This window comes from Cynoglossus semilaevis, chromosome 8, assembly GCF_000523025.1.
Source record: "Cynoglossus semilaevis isolate Cse_v1.0 chromosome 8, Cse_v1.0, whole genome shotgun sequence".
In the NCBI taxonomy this organism is placed as follows: domain Eukaryota; kingdom Metazoa; phylum Chordata; class Actinopteri; order Pleuronectiformes; family Cynoglossidae; genus Cynoglossus; species Cynoglossus semilaevis.
Genome location: NC_024314.1, coordinates 24,372,602 through 24,391,290, shown reverse-complemented (window position 1 = coordinate 24,391,290; position 18,689 = coordinate 24,372,602). Strand labels below are relative to the sequence as shown.

Below are 18,689 nucleotides of genomic sequence, written 5' to 3'. Positions count from 1 at the left end.
CCTCAAACGACCTTCGGTTACGACCAGGACCACTAACCCACTCCACCACCGCGTGGTCTCCTTTCAACATTACGGTACACCCCAAATTAGCCAAGAGACTTAATGACCTCTATTTTTTTTCTAGGTTCTAACAGGAAGTCTGTGCTGCGGCCTGGTCGAAGAACATTAAGGAACGCAATCCACTTTCCAGAGAAAAGTTGCCCAGAACTGAATTAGACCCAGGGAGGAAGTCATCAATAGCCGATGGTCTCCAGAGGGATCCAAGGACGATGGTGTGAAAGTAAGTACTTCACATCCAAATTACAATATTTGAGTGCAAATTAGCTGTCAGTGTCACCGAAGTACTAATAGAGAGTACATGGGAAATAGGACACAGAGAAGTGCTGGAACACTTTAAGAAAAAGGTAAAATGAGGAAAATGTGTGATTATAATCTCAGTTTCTGCCTCTCTCTCTCTCTCTCTCTCTCTCTCTCTCTCTCTCTCTCCTCGTGTGGGAGGTTAATTGGCAAGGCATTTGGCTGCCTGGCTGTCCACACATGGTGCAAACACTGTTTAATTGCCTTTATTCTGTCACCAACAGTGCAGAATTCTTCCACAGGCGGTTCTGGGCCTGTGGATTAGTGGACGGAGGGTCGAGGAGAGGAGACCGGTTCTGGGCCTGTGGATTAGTGGACGTGGGTCGAGGAGAGGAGACGGAGGGTTTTGTCCACCTAGCTGCATTCCGACGGTCATTTAGAAAACAAGTGTCCGGTTTGTGTGGGGGTTAAACCCGGGTCTTTGTCCTGTATTTGAGAGCGCCTCTGTTTGCCCGTGAGCAAGGCATTACACGTCGATAACAATGGACTGGGACATTAACACACGGAGAATGTGGTTTGGGAACGCCGCTCAGACAGGCCGTTGTAGTGCGTCCACCGCTCTAACGCCACTATTGGTGTGGTTACGGTTACTCTCAGAGGCCATTTCTTTAGGAACGCCATCCAAGTACCTGGTACTGATCTTGGTACTGATCCTGGTACTGATCCTGATTGACTTCAGTTCATTCAGAAGATGCTCTGATGAATTCAATCCATGAACTCCGTTAAGATAATTTTTTTTTAAATATATTTCTTGACATTTTCCCATATTAATAATTCTATTATTTTAGATAAATCCCAAATAAAAACATATTTGCTTTTCTGGTTCAGCAATATACAGGGAAAAATGTTAACAATTGTTTTATCGTATTTTTCAGACTATAAGTCACACTTTTTTTTGACTGAGGTTGCGACTTATATATTATATACACTGACAGCCACTAGAGGGCGATCTAGGCTTCTGTATCAGTATCTGCTACCCCTGTAGAACTTAACTTTTTTAACATTATTTTCACACCGACAGCCGCTAAAAGGGAACAGGTGAGACTCCAGAGCAACTTATAGTGCGGAAAATACGGTAAATCGTGATTAGATACAATGCCGATTAATTATGATTCATCTACAGCCAATAATTAGTATTAAAATCCTTTGACAGACCTAAAAGAAATTGGATAAGTGTGTTCATTTTTATTTTTATTAATATATAGTAATTACTCAGGTGATTTCTTTTTTTTTTTTCTTTTTTTTGTCTGCACCGTAGCTAAATCTTTTCAATCTTGTCAATAGGTCATGCATCCAACTGTTGGTCAGGCCATTGTTTTTACGATGCTGTGGTTTAACGTAGATCAGCTGAGGATCTTCTCCTTCGTCTTAATTGGCCCATCTTAATCAGTGGGACTCATTATGGATTGTCTCCTGAAAGGCCGTGTAATGCTATTGTGATGGCCTCAACTCATGAGACCAAAAACCTTATGATCCTGTGGTTGTTGAACAAGCGGTCGCCCAGTTTGACTTCCTTTCAAACCAACCAAGATCCGGCGGTGAACCACAGGCTCCCCGCTGCTCTGCAGATAGGGTTTACAGATAACACAAAGCCTTGTTGTTGCTCAGGGACACCAGCACACTGTGGCTCACGGCTTCAGACCTATTTGTAAAGATCACACTTGTTTGTCCGCAGTGACACCGGTCTCTCAGTGGATACAGTGAAGACCAGCAGTTGATATTTTTCTGTTGATATTTTTGTTTTGTTTGAAGGTTTTGATTAAGGTTTGATGCAATAGATAAACTGAGTTAAATTTGACAGCTCTCTTTTATAGTTGAATACTTCGTCGTTACTGCACTTGGGCAAATGCATCCATTTACATCCATCCCTCAACATAAATATTCATATTTATATTCAGTTCTTACTTTTCTATTATTTTGCATCCAGAAATTGTAATTTCCAGACCGTGAACAGAACTTCCTAGACCCAGTTTACAGTGATTCTACACTGTCATGAATTTTACAATATTTATAAAAACATATTTCATATGTGAAAATAACATTTGTCAAGCTAATTACCGTATTTTCCGGACTAAAAATCGCACTTTTTCATCCTTAGGCTGTGTTTCCGACTTATACTTCGATGCAACTCATATATTTTCCCACTGACAGCCACTAGAGGGCGCTGGTATGACATATACTTGGCAGCGACTTATAGTACAGATTTGAGGTATTTTGCCTCAAATCTGTGTCTATTTCTGCTCCGAGCTCCACGTCTGTGTCAAAGAGGGTCGTGGGCCAGATATGGACAGCAGCCGGCTGTTTGACGGTCACTGTTGTCGTGGGTGTGTCATATTATCTGCTGACGCTGATGAGTTGGAATTGATCATTTCCTTTATATAGATATATTGTTTTTTTGTGTCTGTTACAACAAATGAGGCCATTAACAATTGTCAGCTTTTATGTTTGGATTTTATAAATACATGGTATTACTAGAGTATTTTAACTGCACTAAATTGGTCCAAATGTTTTTATGACTCACATTTTGAATTTAACTTGTGGCTAAATTTTTTATTTATTTTTTAAACAGGGTTTTGTGCAGTCGAAACGTTGCACAGCCCTGATTTAGCACACGTTCATTTCTACGTCATATAGCTGTGTGTTCAAATGTACCAGCGTTTCCGTCTTCTCTGCTGCTGCTGCTGTTTGAGAGCTTATATTTGAGTCTAACCAAAGCTGCGATCCAACGATCAGATGTGTGTCCACCTCACACGTCCATCAGATCCATTCTGTGACTTCAAAGAGTGGGCTCAGGAAGAGGCTGCAGACCGTGGATGAACATTCACTTTCACTGGTCCTGTGGTCAGGGATGTGCACCACCACCTCTGAGACACTTTGAAGTCAGTCCTCAGAGCAGACAATGTTTACATTCTTCCTGCACATGCCCTCCTGCCCTCTGCCTCTCCCACCGCTCTGACTCTCAGATTCTTTAAGTGTTGGATTTTATATAAACTTAAATAAATACCAAATCAAATTAAATCCAAATTACGTTTTAAGCAATTCTGTCATCCTAAAATACGTATAAAATAAGACAATGCAGAAATATGTCATTTCAATATTTGCCACAAGATGGTGCTGTTTTTACCGAATTTACATGTTAATAAAAACTATTTCTAGATTTCGTTTTTTTCAATTACGACTGGAATTTGTATACAAAGCGTAAAGACGTCGTTGTGTAATAGCCCGTGATGACATATACAAAAATGTCTATAAAAATCTAAATGTGGAATAGAAATGTCCCCCCCCCCAACACACACACATCCGGTGTACGCCTCCGTTATTACACACTAAGAAATCGACTTAGTCATTAAGGATGTGACTCAGTGTCCCGTGAGGCCTTTTTACACCCGTCCACCATATTTCTGTTTCCCCCATCGCAGCCCCAGTCCTTCACATGTTCACTTATGACAAGGACATTCCCGTGATGCAAGATTGGAGAAGTTGACAGGGTTTTTGTTTTGTTTTTTCTAATAAAGAATATCAAGTGACTTGAAAATGAGGAAATTCATCTTCAGGAAACATGAGAACTTTTCTGCCTTGTCATCCTGATGTGTGCAAACAAGTTGGGACAAGACGCGAGAAGGGAGATAATAATACGATGTTCAATTATAATTAAAGAGTCTGAAACCCGTGTGTTGTCACATTTAAATGTCACCATTAAGCTGGCAGACAAAGTGTCAGGAGCATAGCTTCTCTGAAGGCTTTTTTTTTTTAATTAGAGTAAAAATACCCAATAATTACTTTACAATTGCTTTTTTATTTGTTGGTGTTGACAAGACAACATTAAGGTGACAATACACATTTTTACATGACAAAAGTACGAAACGTCAGGACACTGAAATGGCTTTTCTATTTAGCTTCCAACACAGGGTGAAAATGTAAATGTTAGCATAGATATAAATCAAACTCCTGTTAAACGACACAGTCAAAATAGGTCAAAATGATTTGTTAAAACTAATGAATAAACATTTACTGTATGTGATATAAACTGAAATTAAACACAACATAAAAATATAAAAATATTTAAATATTTTAGGACAATGAAATTGCTTTTCTATAGCTCAAGGTACGTTTCTAATACTGTGAGACTATATAAACATTAGCTTAAAAATCAAGCAGATCAAATCCCTGAAAGAGATTGTTGTCAAAATACTACAAACTATTAATTGGCCAGATACTGTATGTGATATTTAAACACAATAAAACACAAATATGTAAACTCACAGTAGCTTTAATCTAAAAAAAAATGTAAAAGCTAAACCTAGCTAAAAGCTAAACAGCCACAGTTTAGCCAACTGCCAAAAGCTAACTGCTGTCCTAATATTAGTTCAACTGCTCTGAGAATTCAATTCCTTCAACACAAATTGTAAACAAAGTCAATTCCATTCCGTGCTGGCACACCAAAACAGTAACAATACAAAGAGGAACTTAGCTGCCACAGAAAGGGTTTCCAAATGCCAGAGATTAGCCGCAGAGTTTGTGTTTTTTTTTATTATTATTATTATTTCTAAATATATCCTTGTTTTCACAAGCTACGACAGAGCTGGCTTTGTGGAATGTTTACTTATGTGAAGACATTTAAAAAAATGCAGTTTACTTTGTTACAAAACTGTAGCAGGTTAAATCACAAGATAAACAAAGATTAGCCTCACTTAGCTTGTATTTTTAGCATTGTAGCTAAGACTGATGATATCTGAGTCTTTTATTTCTGTGTTTTTTAAGTTAAATTCCATTGTAAAATATAATTGATCAATTATCAACACATTTGCATCTTTACGTTTACTGACTGGTCACCTAATCATTATATATTGTTGTATTAGTTATAATAACAACCAAATTACCTAAATCTACTCTGTAAGAACTGAAATGAAATAAAATGAATATAATTTTTTTTCTAAAATAATATTGGATAAATATTTTGCCATAGTATTGTATTGAGCCTCCGGTTTAAAAAAAAAAACAAAAACATATATATATATATGTATACATATATACATATATATATATATATATATACATATATACATCTATATATGTATATATATATTTGAAAGTTTAAAACCAGAAATTGCATTGAAATTGCACAGAACGTTTAGTGATGCTTCAACAAACTTCCCAACAATAATTTGGTCAATAAATCACGCCTTCATTTTTCAAGTATTGTTTGCAAGTCATTGCAGGTCGAGAGATTAGAAAAATCTGGAATTACCTGCAGTGCATGGGATAATGACGACAGGCGCACCGGTTGCAGTTTGGTCATCAGTTGTGGAAGCATGGAGTCGTTTGAAACGCCCAACCTTTAAAGCACTTTGTGTTTCCTCTTTTCTGTCTACCAGGAGCGGGGCGCAAAGGGAAGCTTTTCCTGTCAACTGCCCCATATCCAAAACAGAAACCACCACCACAACGTTTTGCAAGTCATTGTGTTGCATAAGGACGAAGGCCGGCGAATCAAAGTGATCTGGAAACAGAACTTTTTCCCGTCACTTCTCCTCCACAAAGTTGTGAAGGTGGATGCTCAAAATACAGCCTTGACTTAAATGCTCTTAATTCCATATTCTTGAGACGCCGCATCCGAAAGCGCAGCGCACACACACACACACACACAAGTGGGATTTTGATCACCTTTATGAAATAGTTGCATCTCTCTCCAGTGGGAGAGGGGCCGTCGGTTGTGCAGTCATGGTCACACTCTAATCTGCATAATAACAGTGATGAAGAACCCATCAGTGGCAATTTGAGAGGAAGAGCCTCCCAGACCCTCCTTCACACGCCTGTTGATTGTGTTTATTCACGACAGTTAGGTTGATGAGGGAGCAATATGGAGGAGGCTGGATGGACACTTGCCACGTGTTAGCGCTAAAATAGCAGACATCTCTACGCCAAGAACAAACATCGAAGGCGGACTGAAATCAAGGCGTCCGCCGGAGCTCTCCGGAATGCAAATTTCAAAAGCACTTCATTACTTGTTTTTTTTTCCCCTCCTCTTTTTTTTCCCTTCTCCTCTTCATGCAATCTTGTGTCTGAGAGATTGAACTAAGTGGTTAATCAAGACTCCAACCAAAGTATGTCTGAGGAGGAGACAGAGGAGGCTCCTCCGCTCAAAGACAAGACGGTGACCTGTGTGTGTTTTCATGAGATGACCAGCAGGGGTTAGGGGTCAGAGTTCAGGCAAAGAGGAGCATTCTTTCTTCAAACGCAGTCGCCATCATTGGCCGCGAGCCTCAGAAACTGTGTTGAAAGCCTGAGTTAGCACTGAGGGTCGCGACCCAGTCTTTGGGAAACAATGGCTTAGAGTATACGATGTTATAATCCTATAAAAATATTTGACATTACTGAAAATTTAAGGTATTACTTCGCCAGTTCTATTATTCAGTTCAGATTTTTTTGTTGCCGTTGTCTTCTCAAGGGGATCGTACGACCTTTGAAATTAATCTGTATGACTACCACGTACTACAGTAGCCCAGGTGTACTCTGTTCTAAGGCCAAGTATACAAAGTGTACTTAGTCTAAATAACCAAGTCCCTCTTTAAGGGCAGAGGGTTTAAATCAATGAGCATCAACTGGAGGCCCGTGGGCCAAATCTGGCCCACTGAACTCTCCAACTCGGCCCATGACTGGATTCTAAAAAAAACATCATATTATAATGTTAGACAAAATTGTGATTTTTACTTTTATTAGAGTGTCCGGCTGCCCAAGGTGTCTGTGTAGAAAAATTCTGGCCCTGGACAAATGTCACCTCTGACCTCTGATTTGAGCATTTATCTTCAGTCAAACTGCAGTTCAATGTTTTCTCGGCTTTCTCGTTTAAGGTTGTTGACAAATAGAGAACATGAATTTGACAGGAAGGTGAAAAAGTAGCAGGAGCTCCGTTGGTGATGTTGAGTGAATCCACTGTAGAGGCCTGTTCACACATGCATCACATTCCACTACGCTAACCCAATAAACGGTCCGGGCTATTTCAGTCAGGACAGCAGCTCCTGTTGTTCACATCGGCCTTAAATGCATTTCTTTACACAGCAGCCATTCACCAACTGACAGCTTTTGTTGTCTGCAACCGCACAGGCGTCCTGTCGGTGTGCTGCTGTCCACTTGTGGTGACGACAGCAATTTTTGTTTGGTAAACGAGGGACAAAACCTTCTCCAAACCCGGAGTCCCAGTGATGCGTTGATTCCAGTAAAGTTCAAATCAGTCCACGCTATCTTTCCCCCGTGTCTGAGAAATAATTAATTTTATTGAAGACAGTACTTCTCAAATAGTGGGGCAGGCCCCCTGGGGGGACGCGGTAAGGTGCCGGAGGGGGGGAGGTAGTTAAGGGTTTCCAATGGAATATGGCACACATATAAGTGTACCACTCCAGTCACTAGGTGGCAGCAACTCATACAGATACAAATATACATGTTATCAGGTTCTCAATAGTATTTTGATAATAATATTATTCAATAATTACTCAATAATATTTAATTAAACCCAGAAAGACACCTATGTATTTTCAATTTATTTGTGAAATCAACTTTATCCACACCCGTCAGTACTTCCAGTCCAATTTTTTCCCTGAGGTCTTGAGTTTTTTTTTTTTTTTTCCTCCTCCAAGCCTCTGTTGTGCCATCAAATGCCTGGCCACTTGTCTTCTCCTCCATCACTCTGATTGATCCACACAGCACAGTCAAATGGCGCCATCACAAAATAAGAGCATCTGCAGAGCCCTGCTGCCCTTTCTTTTAAGGAATGTCTAGTGCTGCATTTGTCTGGTTTACCTGAGGCTTTTTTTGATCATGACAGCATGCGACAGTGTTTGATTCTTGGGACACTTTGACAGGTTGCAGGCTGGGAAAGGATCCTTCAGTGTCTGAAGTTAGATCAGAGCAGACGGGGTCTGAAAAACCCAGCTTCCAGCAGGGAGAAAAAGATCAGAAGACGCAAAAAGTTTAGCAGGAACTGTTGCAAGGTACACACTGGCTACTGGCTTTCATATCGTTGTTTTTCACGTTGGTCTTTATCGCTCTCTTCTGTTCTTATCACGAAGTCAAAGGTTTGTGAGGTTTTATGTGATTTTGACACACACAAAAAAAGAAACAGGTCTTGATTGTTTCCTCTTTCAGTTGTGTCCTTAAGGTTAAAGTTTGGTCTCTTTGTGCACATTTGCACGGGTAAACTTCTCCTTTACTGTTTGAATCTAACGATATGAGGGGAAGTTGTGGTTAAAGTAATAAAGAGGTTTTTAAAGAGTTATTGCTTGGCACGGTATGTAATCAGGGTTTTTTGTGTTTGGTTTTTTATTTTTAAAAGTTAAAAATTTGCAACATTCCACATGAAATAAATTATTAAGAAATCTCATTATAGGAAGAGAATATTTCGTAACGTCGTACATTGGCTTAGTGTGCTATTGGCGTCCTCTTGTGGTGTACTAGATAAATCTTATACAGGACTTCAATACCAGAAAAACCCTGTGATGTTAGTATATTAGTGACAGTTATGGAATTTATGTTTGTTTTCCAATTCGTTAATGTGTTGTCTATTCTGTATTTAAATGTCGCTTAACTAACTTAACTAAAAATAAAAAAAAATAAAAATTTTACAATCAATTTTTGTTGTTTATTTGTTTTTATTATTATTATTTTATTAAGACATTCCACTAACCACTTTTTGTAAGTTTATGTCTCAAAGGGAGACAACGTTTGAAATTAACTTGATTTGGGTTCTACAGAGAGGTTATTCTTATTTCAAACATCACTTGCAGAGGTATTTTGACTTAAATGAACGTTAGGTTAAAGAGTATAATTTGTCTTTCAGCCTTTGGGCTACACGTCGTATGAGAATAACGGTTGCGTTGTTGCAAACCTTGTGTTTTTAAAATTGTGTGAGCTTATCATACTGGGTATCTAGAAAATACAGTAATGGCGACCTCTAGTGGTATTTAGCCAACAGCAACGTTACTTTGTATTTCTTATTCCACAAATGTGCACGATACGGGTAATGCTCAAGCAATTTTCTCTAACGTTAAGTTCAACAAAAAAAAAAAAAGAAAAGAAAATTTGCAAAACCAACAGCTAACAGCTGGTTGCTTTTAAATGTCCCTGATAAAATGATGACAATGGTTGTTTTAACCTATATGTATAACGTTTTTATGATGAATGAATGCGTCATTGAGCTTTGCTGTCATTATTTACTGATGTCTGGACAAATCAGTCTAAATTAATATAGTATACCAAAAAAGAAAAAGAAAAAGTAGTAACTCCCCGTCGGGGAATCGAACCCCGGTCTCCCGCGTGACAGGCGGGGATACTTACCACTATACTAACGAGGAGACGTGCATGCACGTTGATGAGTCGATTATATCGTTTGCAATACTTATATGCTGGAGTTCTTCTGTTGGTTTTCTATTATCTATTGTCAGTGTTTTCGATATGGAATCCGTGCACTTTCGTAGCTTAGAATGTAGCTGTTGAGCCTTATCGCGATTGTTCGGTAGTTATACCACTATTTCAATGTTTGCACATGTTCTGGTCTCATTGAGTATTATGTTATGACTTAACATATGCCTAAAATAACATCAAATTTGTTACTTGGCTGTACACTATTCCCCGGGCGCTTAAAGCTGCCCACTGTTCACTTTGGTGAAAAAGCAGAAGTCACATTTCGTTGTGTGCAGTGGTGCGCTGTGTCACAATGACAAGCAGTTCACTTTACTTCCTTCCATTTTTGTCACCTGCTTTCATTTAAAGGGGTTTTGTGTTATTTCAGTACCAACTCTCGCCTCTGGGGTGGATTGTTGGCACTCAAATGAGGCAGTGAAATTCTGTACCATAAACCTTACTCGGCTGCACTGAAACGAGGGTCGTCTGCTGGAGAAATGGCGACAACAGTGAAACTAAACACCGGTGCTGAAATGCCAATAGTCGGCCTGGGGACATGGAAGGTAAGTTCAATATTATCTTCCTATTTCCAGTCTGGTATTGGGTAATAATTAACTTGTTAGCCTCGGAGCTAGTTAGCCTTGTCCAAAGTAGCCCTATATGGTTGGATAAGTCGCGAATGAACCTTTAAGCCTTAGGTAGCTTAAAATCTGAACATGGATGCACGATAATTAATGCACGATTTATTTAATAGGGTATTATTTCACCTATTCGCCACCAGACTTTTGAATACGGACTGCGACTTTTATGAGTGCCCAAACTCAGCTAAAGTGATGGTGTTTACATTTTTCGTTTGTCCTTTTTAAAAGACATACTATATTTTATTTTTTAGTGCTATTGTCTTGGTGTGCAATATTGTCTCTAATGTGGAATATTGTATATAAAAGAAAGGTGCTTAAGCAAATTCGTTGTGATTTTTTTTTTCTTTTTTAACGCAGCTGAAACTACTGACGTTCCCGTTTAGGGTCAAATTACGTTTAACTCGATAGGGAAAAAATATTTAACGTTTTTTAATTAACTAAACTTAAGGCTCTTGTGACAGGTAATAAAAATAAAAGTAAAGTGTTGTTATAATCAGGTGTATTCAATGAGGGGAAAAAAGGGTTCTTTTGTTCTGGTTAAGTCTAACCAAAGTAGGGTTCACAGTCCAGCAATGGCTCACCAATAAGTAATTAAAACTGTCCAACTGTCCATTTTTTTCTTAAGAAACTAACTTGTTGCGTTGTATCAGTCTGCCCCTGGTCAGGTGACAGAAGCTGTAAAAGCTGCGATCGCTGCAGGTTACAGACACATTGATGGAGCGTATATTTACCAGAATGAAGCTGAGGTGGGAGAAGGTGTTAATGCCATGATCCGGGAGGGCGTGGTGAAGAGAGAAGATCTTTTTATCGTCAGCAAGGTGAGACAATTAAATCACAGATGTTGCAGTTGTGCTGTGATGAACATTTTTGTATTATTGTTATTAGTTTTTGCTACTGTTAATGCTTGTACGGGATTTTTGAATTCCGTCGTCAGCCAATAATATGTTTTGTCTCATCATTATGGTTTAATTACCGTATGTTACTTGTTGTCCTCAGAGTTAAACCAGTTTTTATTGTTTGAATTGTGGATTCGTACTTTGTTTATGTTTCTCCTGCTGTTGAGTTTTGATACTACAACCTCTGTTTTATTATTTAAAGCTGTGGTGTACTTATCATAAGAAGTCCTTGGTGAGGGGAGCTTGTGAGAAGACCCTCAGTGATCTGAAACTGGACTACCTGGACCTGTATCTAGTGCATTGGCCCTTAGGTCTGAAGGTAGTTGAATTTTTTTTTTTTTCTCATTATAGGAAGATTCCTAAGATTCCTATAATGAAGATAAGATTCCTAAAATTTTTGTGAGAATCATCCTCCAACTCGACTATTATTCTCTACTGTTACAGCCCGGCAGCGATGACTTCCCTTTGGACGATGAAGAAAAAGTCATTGGTGATGACTCTGACCTCACTGAGACTTGGGAGGTGAGCTTACATTCTGCTACAGCCCTTTGCTTTCACAATTAAAATATTAGAGAACAACTTTTCACGAAATTGTAACCAAATAAAAGGGATTCAATGACACTTATATAATATATGGGTTGTTTTTTTTTTCAGGGAATGGAGGAACTAGTTGATGCTGGTTTGGTCAAAGCTATCGGCATCTCCAACTTCAACCGTGAGCAGATTGAAGCTGTTCTCAACAAGCCTGGGCTTAAATACAAACCTGCAAACAACCAGGTACTTCTTCACACTACGACAGGAGGAGCTTTTTCATTAGACAAGTCTTGTTGGAGTCTTTTTCCTGTGAGTAAAATGAAAACCAGATCACTCCTCTGATGTCAAGCCAGAGAAACAATCTAATTTAATTCCTGACAGTATCCCCTCAGGCAGGAACACTGAGCCGCAGTGACCTTTAATCTTGGCTGCTTCAGAACCATCTGCCCCAATGAATGTCTCTGTTTGTTTGTGTTGGTTATTACATTATTAAGGCCACCACCCAACCAGTCTTTCTGCATTGTCACTGTGTAAATACACAAACACACAATAGACTTTTCATATTATTACCAGTAAACCATATTATATAGCAATGATTAAAGCTATTAATACTAACGAAAAAACCTTATTGGAGGTTTTCAATTTTGTAGTTTATATTTTTATTATGTGTTCTCTGCAAGTATAATTAGAAAATGGATGTGAAATGAGATAACACAAAGTATATGTTGCAGTAGAATAATCTTCAGCAGCAGTGTTGTCTTGATCGTTGCCAGGTGTCGACACAAGGGGCAGTCAAGGGCACTTTTTTTTTCTTTACTCCAACAAAAACTAGGTTCTACGTTTTCCTTTTATGCAGAATAATGCAAATAACATTCAAATGAAAACACCTGCCTGTTTGTTTATTCCCGCTTGTTTTTTGAGAAAGGCGTAAAACAGTTGCACACTTGCCTATTCGATTGTTTTGTGCGTTTTTTTTTTGTTGTTGTTGTTTTTTTTTTGTAATTACTGCGTAAACAATCATCAACATAAGCCTGTTTTTTTTAACACAGCATCTTTAGGTGGGGTTCTAGTCTCCAGTATATTTAGTCAAAATACGTTTCAGGTCACTGTAAAATATACACCGTGGATTTGAGAAAAAGAGATGAACTGATGTAAAATGTGTTTTTGTCGAAAATATCTCCAGTCTTGACCTGACAGCCTCTTATTGTGTTAAAGCAAAGTTGGCTTCAAATCTATTGATGGCTTCTTAATACGTGTGTGTTTTAACCACTAGGTGGAGTGCCACCCGTACCTGACCCAGGAGAAGCTGATCAACTACTGCCACTCAAAGGGCATCTCAGTGACAGCCTACAGCCCCCTGGGCTCTCCTGACAGAGCCTGGTCAGTAAAAAGAAAGAGAGAAGTCGGACCGTTGAACTTTTCTGTACAAAAACATACTTAACCTGTCGATGAAAACACAAAAGTGGAGCAAACAATTCAGACTTTTAAAAAAATGAAATGGTTTTAGTAAAATGCTGTTTTCATTGCAGGGCTTCACCAGATGACCCACCTCTTCTGGGGAGTCCCAGCATTAAGGCCATCGCCGAAAAGCACAATAAGACACCGGCTCAGGTACTGGCACTGAAGCAGAAGTGCGTTGCAGATGAGACAGTTCTGTGCATTGAACACATTGGTCCTAAATGATGTCCTTCTGTAACTGTCTCTCCTTCTCTCCCAGGTGCTAATCCGCTTTCATGTCCAGAGGAACGTGATCGCAATCCCCAAGTCTGTCACCCCTCAGCGCATTCAGGAGAATTTCCAAGTAATTAGCCAACATTTCTGTGGGTATAATCTGGGATTACCCTCCCCTGTTTCTGACCTGTGTATTAAGACTTGGTTTTTTTATGTTGTTGCAGGTGTTTGACTTTGAACTCACCGAGGATGAAATGAAAACTATTTCAGGATTTAACAGGAACTGGAGAGCCTGCCCACTACTGGAGTGAGACTTCTTAACCACCGCTGTGTCTGTTGTTGCTCTTTTCAAACGGATTCTCATGTGTTAAATTATACACTTTTTATTCACAGGGGCATAAAGCACAAGGACTACCCATTCCACGCTGAATACTGAGAGGAGGAAACACTGATCTCCCACAGTAAGGAACGAGACCTGTTACTTTCCTTGTTCTTTCGAAGGGCGGTTCACACTGCACCACTTCTAAAAGTCTTGAGCACTCCCTGTACTTTTGTCATAAGCAACACTGAAATATAGCAGCGGAGGCGTAGGCTGCTCTGCTAAATATAGATTACAAAGAAAGTAATTTGAATATTAGCAAGGTGTTTCAACCAAAGCCACGCTGCTAACAAGTGGCACTGACTTCAAGTTAGGCAAGTAGGCAAATGTGTAGTGTGTTCAAATGTTGTTGTGGCAAAGAAAAAAATAAAACAAGGTGGCATTATGTTGTTTATGCTTCAGGTGTGGCTTTATTGTGTATTCAGAAGTCATTGGGTTGAGTTGCTGTTTAAACAAGGCTAAGACTCAACTGCCGGTTATTCATTATCTGGTGTTAACCCTGCTGCTGCTCTTCAAAAAAAAAAAAAAAGCAAATACAAATAATTATATTTATAATTATTATAAAGCCCGTTTACAAAGGCATTTAGTAATAGTCGAAACACTTTTACCCAACTTGGACAATAACAATATTTTCCGGACTATACGCAACACTTTTAGGTAGTGGCCAGCCCTGTGAGTTTTAATTCTTGAGTGACCCGTTTGTCAAAAGCATACTGTACTACATTTTTATGGCCACAAGAGGGCGCCGTTTACACGGACGACAACAAGATGCTACCGCAACAAATAAAAATTACACTACTTAACACCAGTTAGTGGTTGCCTTTGAGACATAAAAACATCTCTTTAAAGTCTGCTACGTTAATATATTTAGCCAATTATCTTTTACGATGCTGTGTAAATTAATAGCCGTTTCAGTTTTAGTGGATAGTCAAAAGTTACATCATTCCCACCTACTTGACCTTATTTTAGTATCCAAACATTTCCACCCTATAGTCTTTTTTTTCCAGAACTCTCCTTATGCTGCGGTCCACCTACAGAGGTTACGTTTGTAAACTCAACCCCGCCCTTAATTTTACTCGTATTAAAGAACCTGTTCCTTTACATATCCTCTGTCAACCCCGCTGACTCGGCTTGTCCTTTGGAGAAATGGCGACGACAGTTAAGCTGAACACCGGTGCTCTAATGCCAATTGTCGGACTCGGGACGTGGAAGGTGAGTTCTGATTTTCACCCACTTTATTCCGCCTACTACTCGACTAAATTTAACCCAGTTAGCCTGTTAGCAAGATAGCTCACTGTGTAAAGCGCTACAGAAGCGATGTTGATTATGGACATTAAAAGTAAAAATCAAATAAATCCAAAAAAGTTGCTTTTAAAAAAGTACCATTTAAAATTTCGACTTAAATTTTAATACTCTAATAGGTCATTTGACGCATTAGTGAAAAATAAAAACGTTTTAGTTTTTTGCAGCTTTATTTTATCTACTATACTGACGTCATTCATTTGCCAAAAAAACCTTGGTTTTAGTTTTTTGCAGCTTTATTTTATGTACTATAATGACGTCATTCATTTGCCAAAAAAACTTTTCATTTTCAATAATTTTCATTTATTGCTGACCGTCAAAATTGTCTACTTTCAAACAGACGCCGATTGTCTAAACTAAGACAACTTGATTTACCAGGTATGCAGTAAATCAGTGTAATGTCAATAAATATTACTTCCTAATAGAGAAACAGAATACTTTTTAAATGAGACAGACTGCTTTATCAAAATAATAGTTGCCCAGTGGATATATTGGGTAAGGTAAATGTAACATGTTGTTCTTTATTATACCTTTACTGTACCATTGTGTGACTTCTTAATACAAATCTCAATTTACTGAATTGATACCACTGACCTGCTGTTTTATATTAGAGTAAATGCAAGGACGCGGTGAAAACAGCCATCGCTGCAGGTTACAGACACATCGATGGAGCATATGTTTACCACAACGAGACTGAGGTTGGAGAGAGTATTGATGCCATGATAAAAGAAGGAGTGGTGACGAGAGAGGAGCTTTTCATTGTCAGCAAGGTGAGTTGTTGGTGGGTTTTTGTTATTACTGATTTCACATGCTGTTAACTGACAGCATTTCCTTTTAAACATAAAGCTGTGGAACACTTTCCACCGGAAGTCCATGGTGAGGCCGGCCTGTGAGAAGACTCTTAGTGACCTGAAACTGGACTATCTGGACCTGTATCTGATGCATTGTCCCATTAGTTTCAAGGTAGGTACAGACTTTTTACACTAGTCATTTATCAAAATAATATAGAGAGTCTGAAGGTAGGCCTTCTACTTGTGTTATGGTGTAAACCTTATGGCTGTTAAAAATATATATTTTTATTTATTTTATTTTTTTAACAGCCTGGTGATGTTGATATGCCCCTTGACAGTGACGGAAAGGCATTCGGTGATGACGTTGACTTCCTGGAGACTTGGGAGGTGAGGGTTTACCATAAAACAAATTCAGGTTAAACTAACTTATAATAATTGTAGAGCAGACTTGATAATGAAAGGAACTAATGAAAACCTATCGTTTCAAAGAGAATGTGCCGCTTTGATAATTTAAGTATGTGATATTTTGCAGGCTATGGAAGAACTGGTTGACGCCGGTTTGGTCAAAGCTATCGGTGTCTCCAACTTTAACCATGAGCAGATTGAAGCCATTCTTAACAAGCCGGGCCTCAAATACCAGCCTGCTAACAACCAGGTGAGATGCCCTGGCAGTGTTCTTGTCAGAGTTTCTTTATAAAGTCCCTTTTTGTGTTGTTTCGTTGTGTATTACATCACAGAGACAAAAACCTGCATGTTTCAACCACCAGATGGACTACCACTGGTTCCTGTCCTGATCGTTTTAGCCTGTTGGCCTCATGCTACCTATGCTTAGCCATTACTTAAAGAGCTAGTTATTACATATTACCAAGGTTGAAGTCAAAGGTACTATTTCCAAAATACTATTAACTCCCTTTATGTGTAATAATGTTCCAGTTTGTTGATATAATAGAATTAAAGTAAGTGGGGGGAAAAAGTGAACTCCTTGTCATTGTGACACAGAACACCACTACACACAACTAAATGTGACCTCTGCTGTTAACCCATCACTAAAGTGAACAGTGGGCAGCTTTAAGCGCCTGTGGAGCAGTGTGTGGTGACGGTGCCATGCTCAGAGCACCTCAGTGGTAACTTGGCAGCTGGTGAAGCATTCCGGATCCAAGTCCGCTTCCTTAACCACTAAGCCGCCACCGCCTTAAGCAAATCGATTGATGGGGTCCTAACAGCTGTGTGTTTCAACCACTAGGTGGAGTGCCACCCGTACCTGACCCAGGAGAAGCTGATCAACTACTGCCACTCAAAGGGCATCTCAGTGACAGCCTACAGCCCCCTGGGCTCTCCTGGCAGACCCTGGTCAGTAAGCACTTTTTGTTTCCCATAAGTGTCAGAAAATATAATGTGTATGTGCTGAAAATGAGTTTGTATTTCAATTGCAGGGCTTCAGCAGATGACAAGCCACTTCTGGAGAATCCAGAAATTAAAGCTATAGCAGAAAAGCACAAGAAGACAACAGCTCAGGTACAGATAAAACAAAAACTGAAATGACCAAAAGAAATGTCTAAGTTGTGGTGACATACTTTACCTGAATCTGACTTTTATTTTTAATAGCATGTAGGAGGTATTATTTTAAGAACCTTTATCCATTTTTATGTGCGTTCCTCTCAGGTCCTGATCCGCTTTCACATCCAGCGAAATTTGATTACCATCCCCAAGTCTGTCAATCCTCGGCGCATTGAGGAGAATTTCCAAGTAACAAGTCAGAAACATTTATATTTTCCATGTTTTTGTCACAGCCCTGCATGAGAACTGAGGTTTAACGTTTTTCAGGTCTTTGACTTTGAACTAACTAAGGAGGAAATGAAAACACTGTTGGGATTCAACCAGAACTGGAGAGCCTTCACCATGCATTGGTGAGACTGTGTTCATGTATCCAGCTAAATAATACTTTTGTCGCACTGCTGAGAAGACCCACTGGAAAATCGTTCTCTCTCTCTCTTTCTCTCTCTCTCTCTCTCTCTCCCGCTCTCTCTATAGGGGCACCAACCACAAGAACTTTCCGTTTAATGCGGAATACTGAAAAAAGAGTGTGGGAAAAAGAGAGAGTTTTAGCGCCGCAGCGTTGAGATTTGCCTTGTTCCTTAGAACGAATGCAATTGCTATGGCTTTATAGAATGTATTTTTAGACAATATGAAGGTCACAAACACTACATTTTTTATGGTTTTTTTTTTACAGGTTTAATGGTTTTTAGATTTCTCTGTGTAGGTCTCAGGTCCCTCCCACATTTTTTCCCGCAGGCTAGGGTTAATTGAATACATTTTAAATCGACCATTTTAAATTAACTCTACAGTATGTGTGGCTGTCCATGATGTACCCGACCCTCATCTGATAAAAAAGTGTCATGTTCTAATTACGTAATACTCATTTTTATGATGGTCTTGACTGTCTGCTTCAGTTGAGTGTTTACATTAAAATAACCAGACAGAGGCCACAGATAAAGAGACACAAAAAGAAACAAATACTATTGATGTGTGTTTTATTTCCAATTGAATGTATCATGTGTTTATAATATTAAACTTTGGTTATTCCAGATTTAATATTTACACAAAACTAAATATGAAAAAATCTGCATTATACATCTGGTGAGAAGGTAAAACTGCCGTAAATTTTTCAATAAATATTAATTTCAGTCCGCGACTTTGCTCCAGTTTTTCATTTTGGCCCTCTGTG

At 39.0% G+C, this 18,689-nt stretch overlaps 2 protein-coding genes and 1 non-coding gene across 4 annotated transcripts; 2 read left to right on the top strand and 1 right to left on the bottom strand.

The window, feature by feature from the left end:
• Positions 1–9,629: 9,629 nt before the first annotated feature.
• Positions 9,630–9,701, bottom strand: trnad-guc (transfer RNA aspartic acid (anticodon GUC)). Its single transcript has one exon. It is a non-coding gene; the product is annotated as a tRNA-Asp (tRNA).
• A 388-nt stretch (positions 9,702–10,089) lies between these two features.
• LOC107988900 (aldose reductase-like) lies at positions 10,090–14,256 on the top strand. The gene is made up of 10 exons (XM_017034741.2): positions 10,090–10,313; positions 11,042–11,209; positions 11,490–11,606; positions 11,732–11,809; positions 11,942–12,064; positions 13,095–13,201; positions 13,351–13,432; positions 13,539–13,622; positions 13,717–13,799; positions 13,886–14,256. Exons 1-10 carry the CDS (start codon positions 10,248–10,250, stop codon positions 13,926–13,928), a joined length of 951 nt encoding a protein of 316 aa, XP_016890230.1. The 5' UTR covers positions 10,090–10,247; the 3' UTR covers positions 13,929–14,256.
• A 149-nt stretch (positions 14,257–14,405) lies between these two features.
• LOC103382877 (aldose reductase-related protein 2-like) lies at positions 14,406–18,655 on the top strand. 2 transcript variants are annotated; one of them, XM_017034742.2, is made up of 10 exons: positions 14,406–15,083; positions 15,785–15,943; positions 16,020–16,136; positions 16,274–16,351; positions 16,497–16,619; positions 17,208–17,314; positions 17,398–17,479; positions 17,627–17,710; positions 17,789–17,871; positions 17,996–18,655. In XM_017034742.2, the coding sequence occupies exons 1-10, from the start codon at positions 15,018–15,020 to the stop codon at positions 18,036–18,038; spliced, it is 942 nt and encodes a 313-aa protein (XP_016890231.1). In that variant the 5' UTR covers positions 14,406–15,017; the 3' UTR covers positions 18,039–18,655. The 2 variants fall into 2 exon arrangements, with proteins under 2 accessions (XP_016890231.1, XP_024913809.1); XM_025058041.1 differs by lacking the exons at positions 14,406–15,083; positions 15,785–15,943 and having other exon boundaries at positions 16,055–16,136; positions 16,303–16,351.
• The last annotated feature ends 34 nt before the right edge of the window (positions 18,656–18,689 follow it).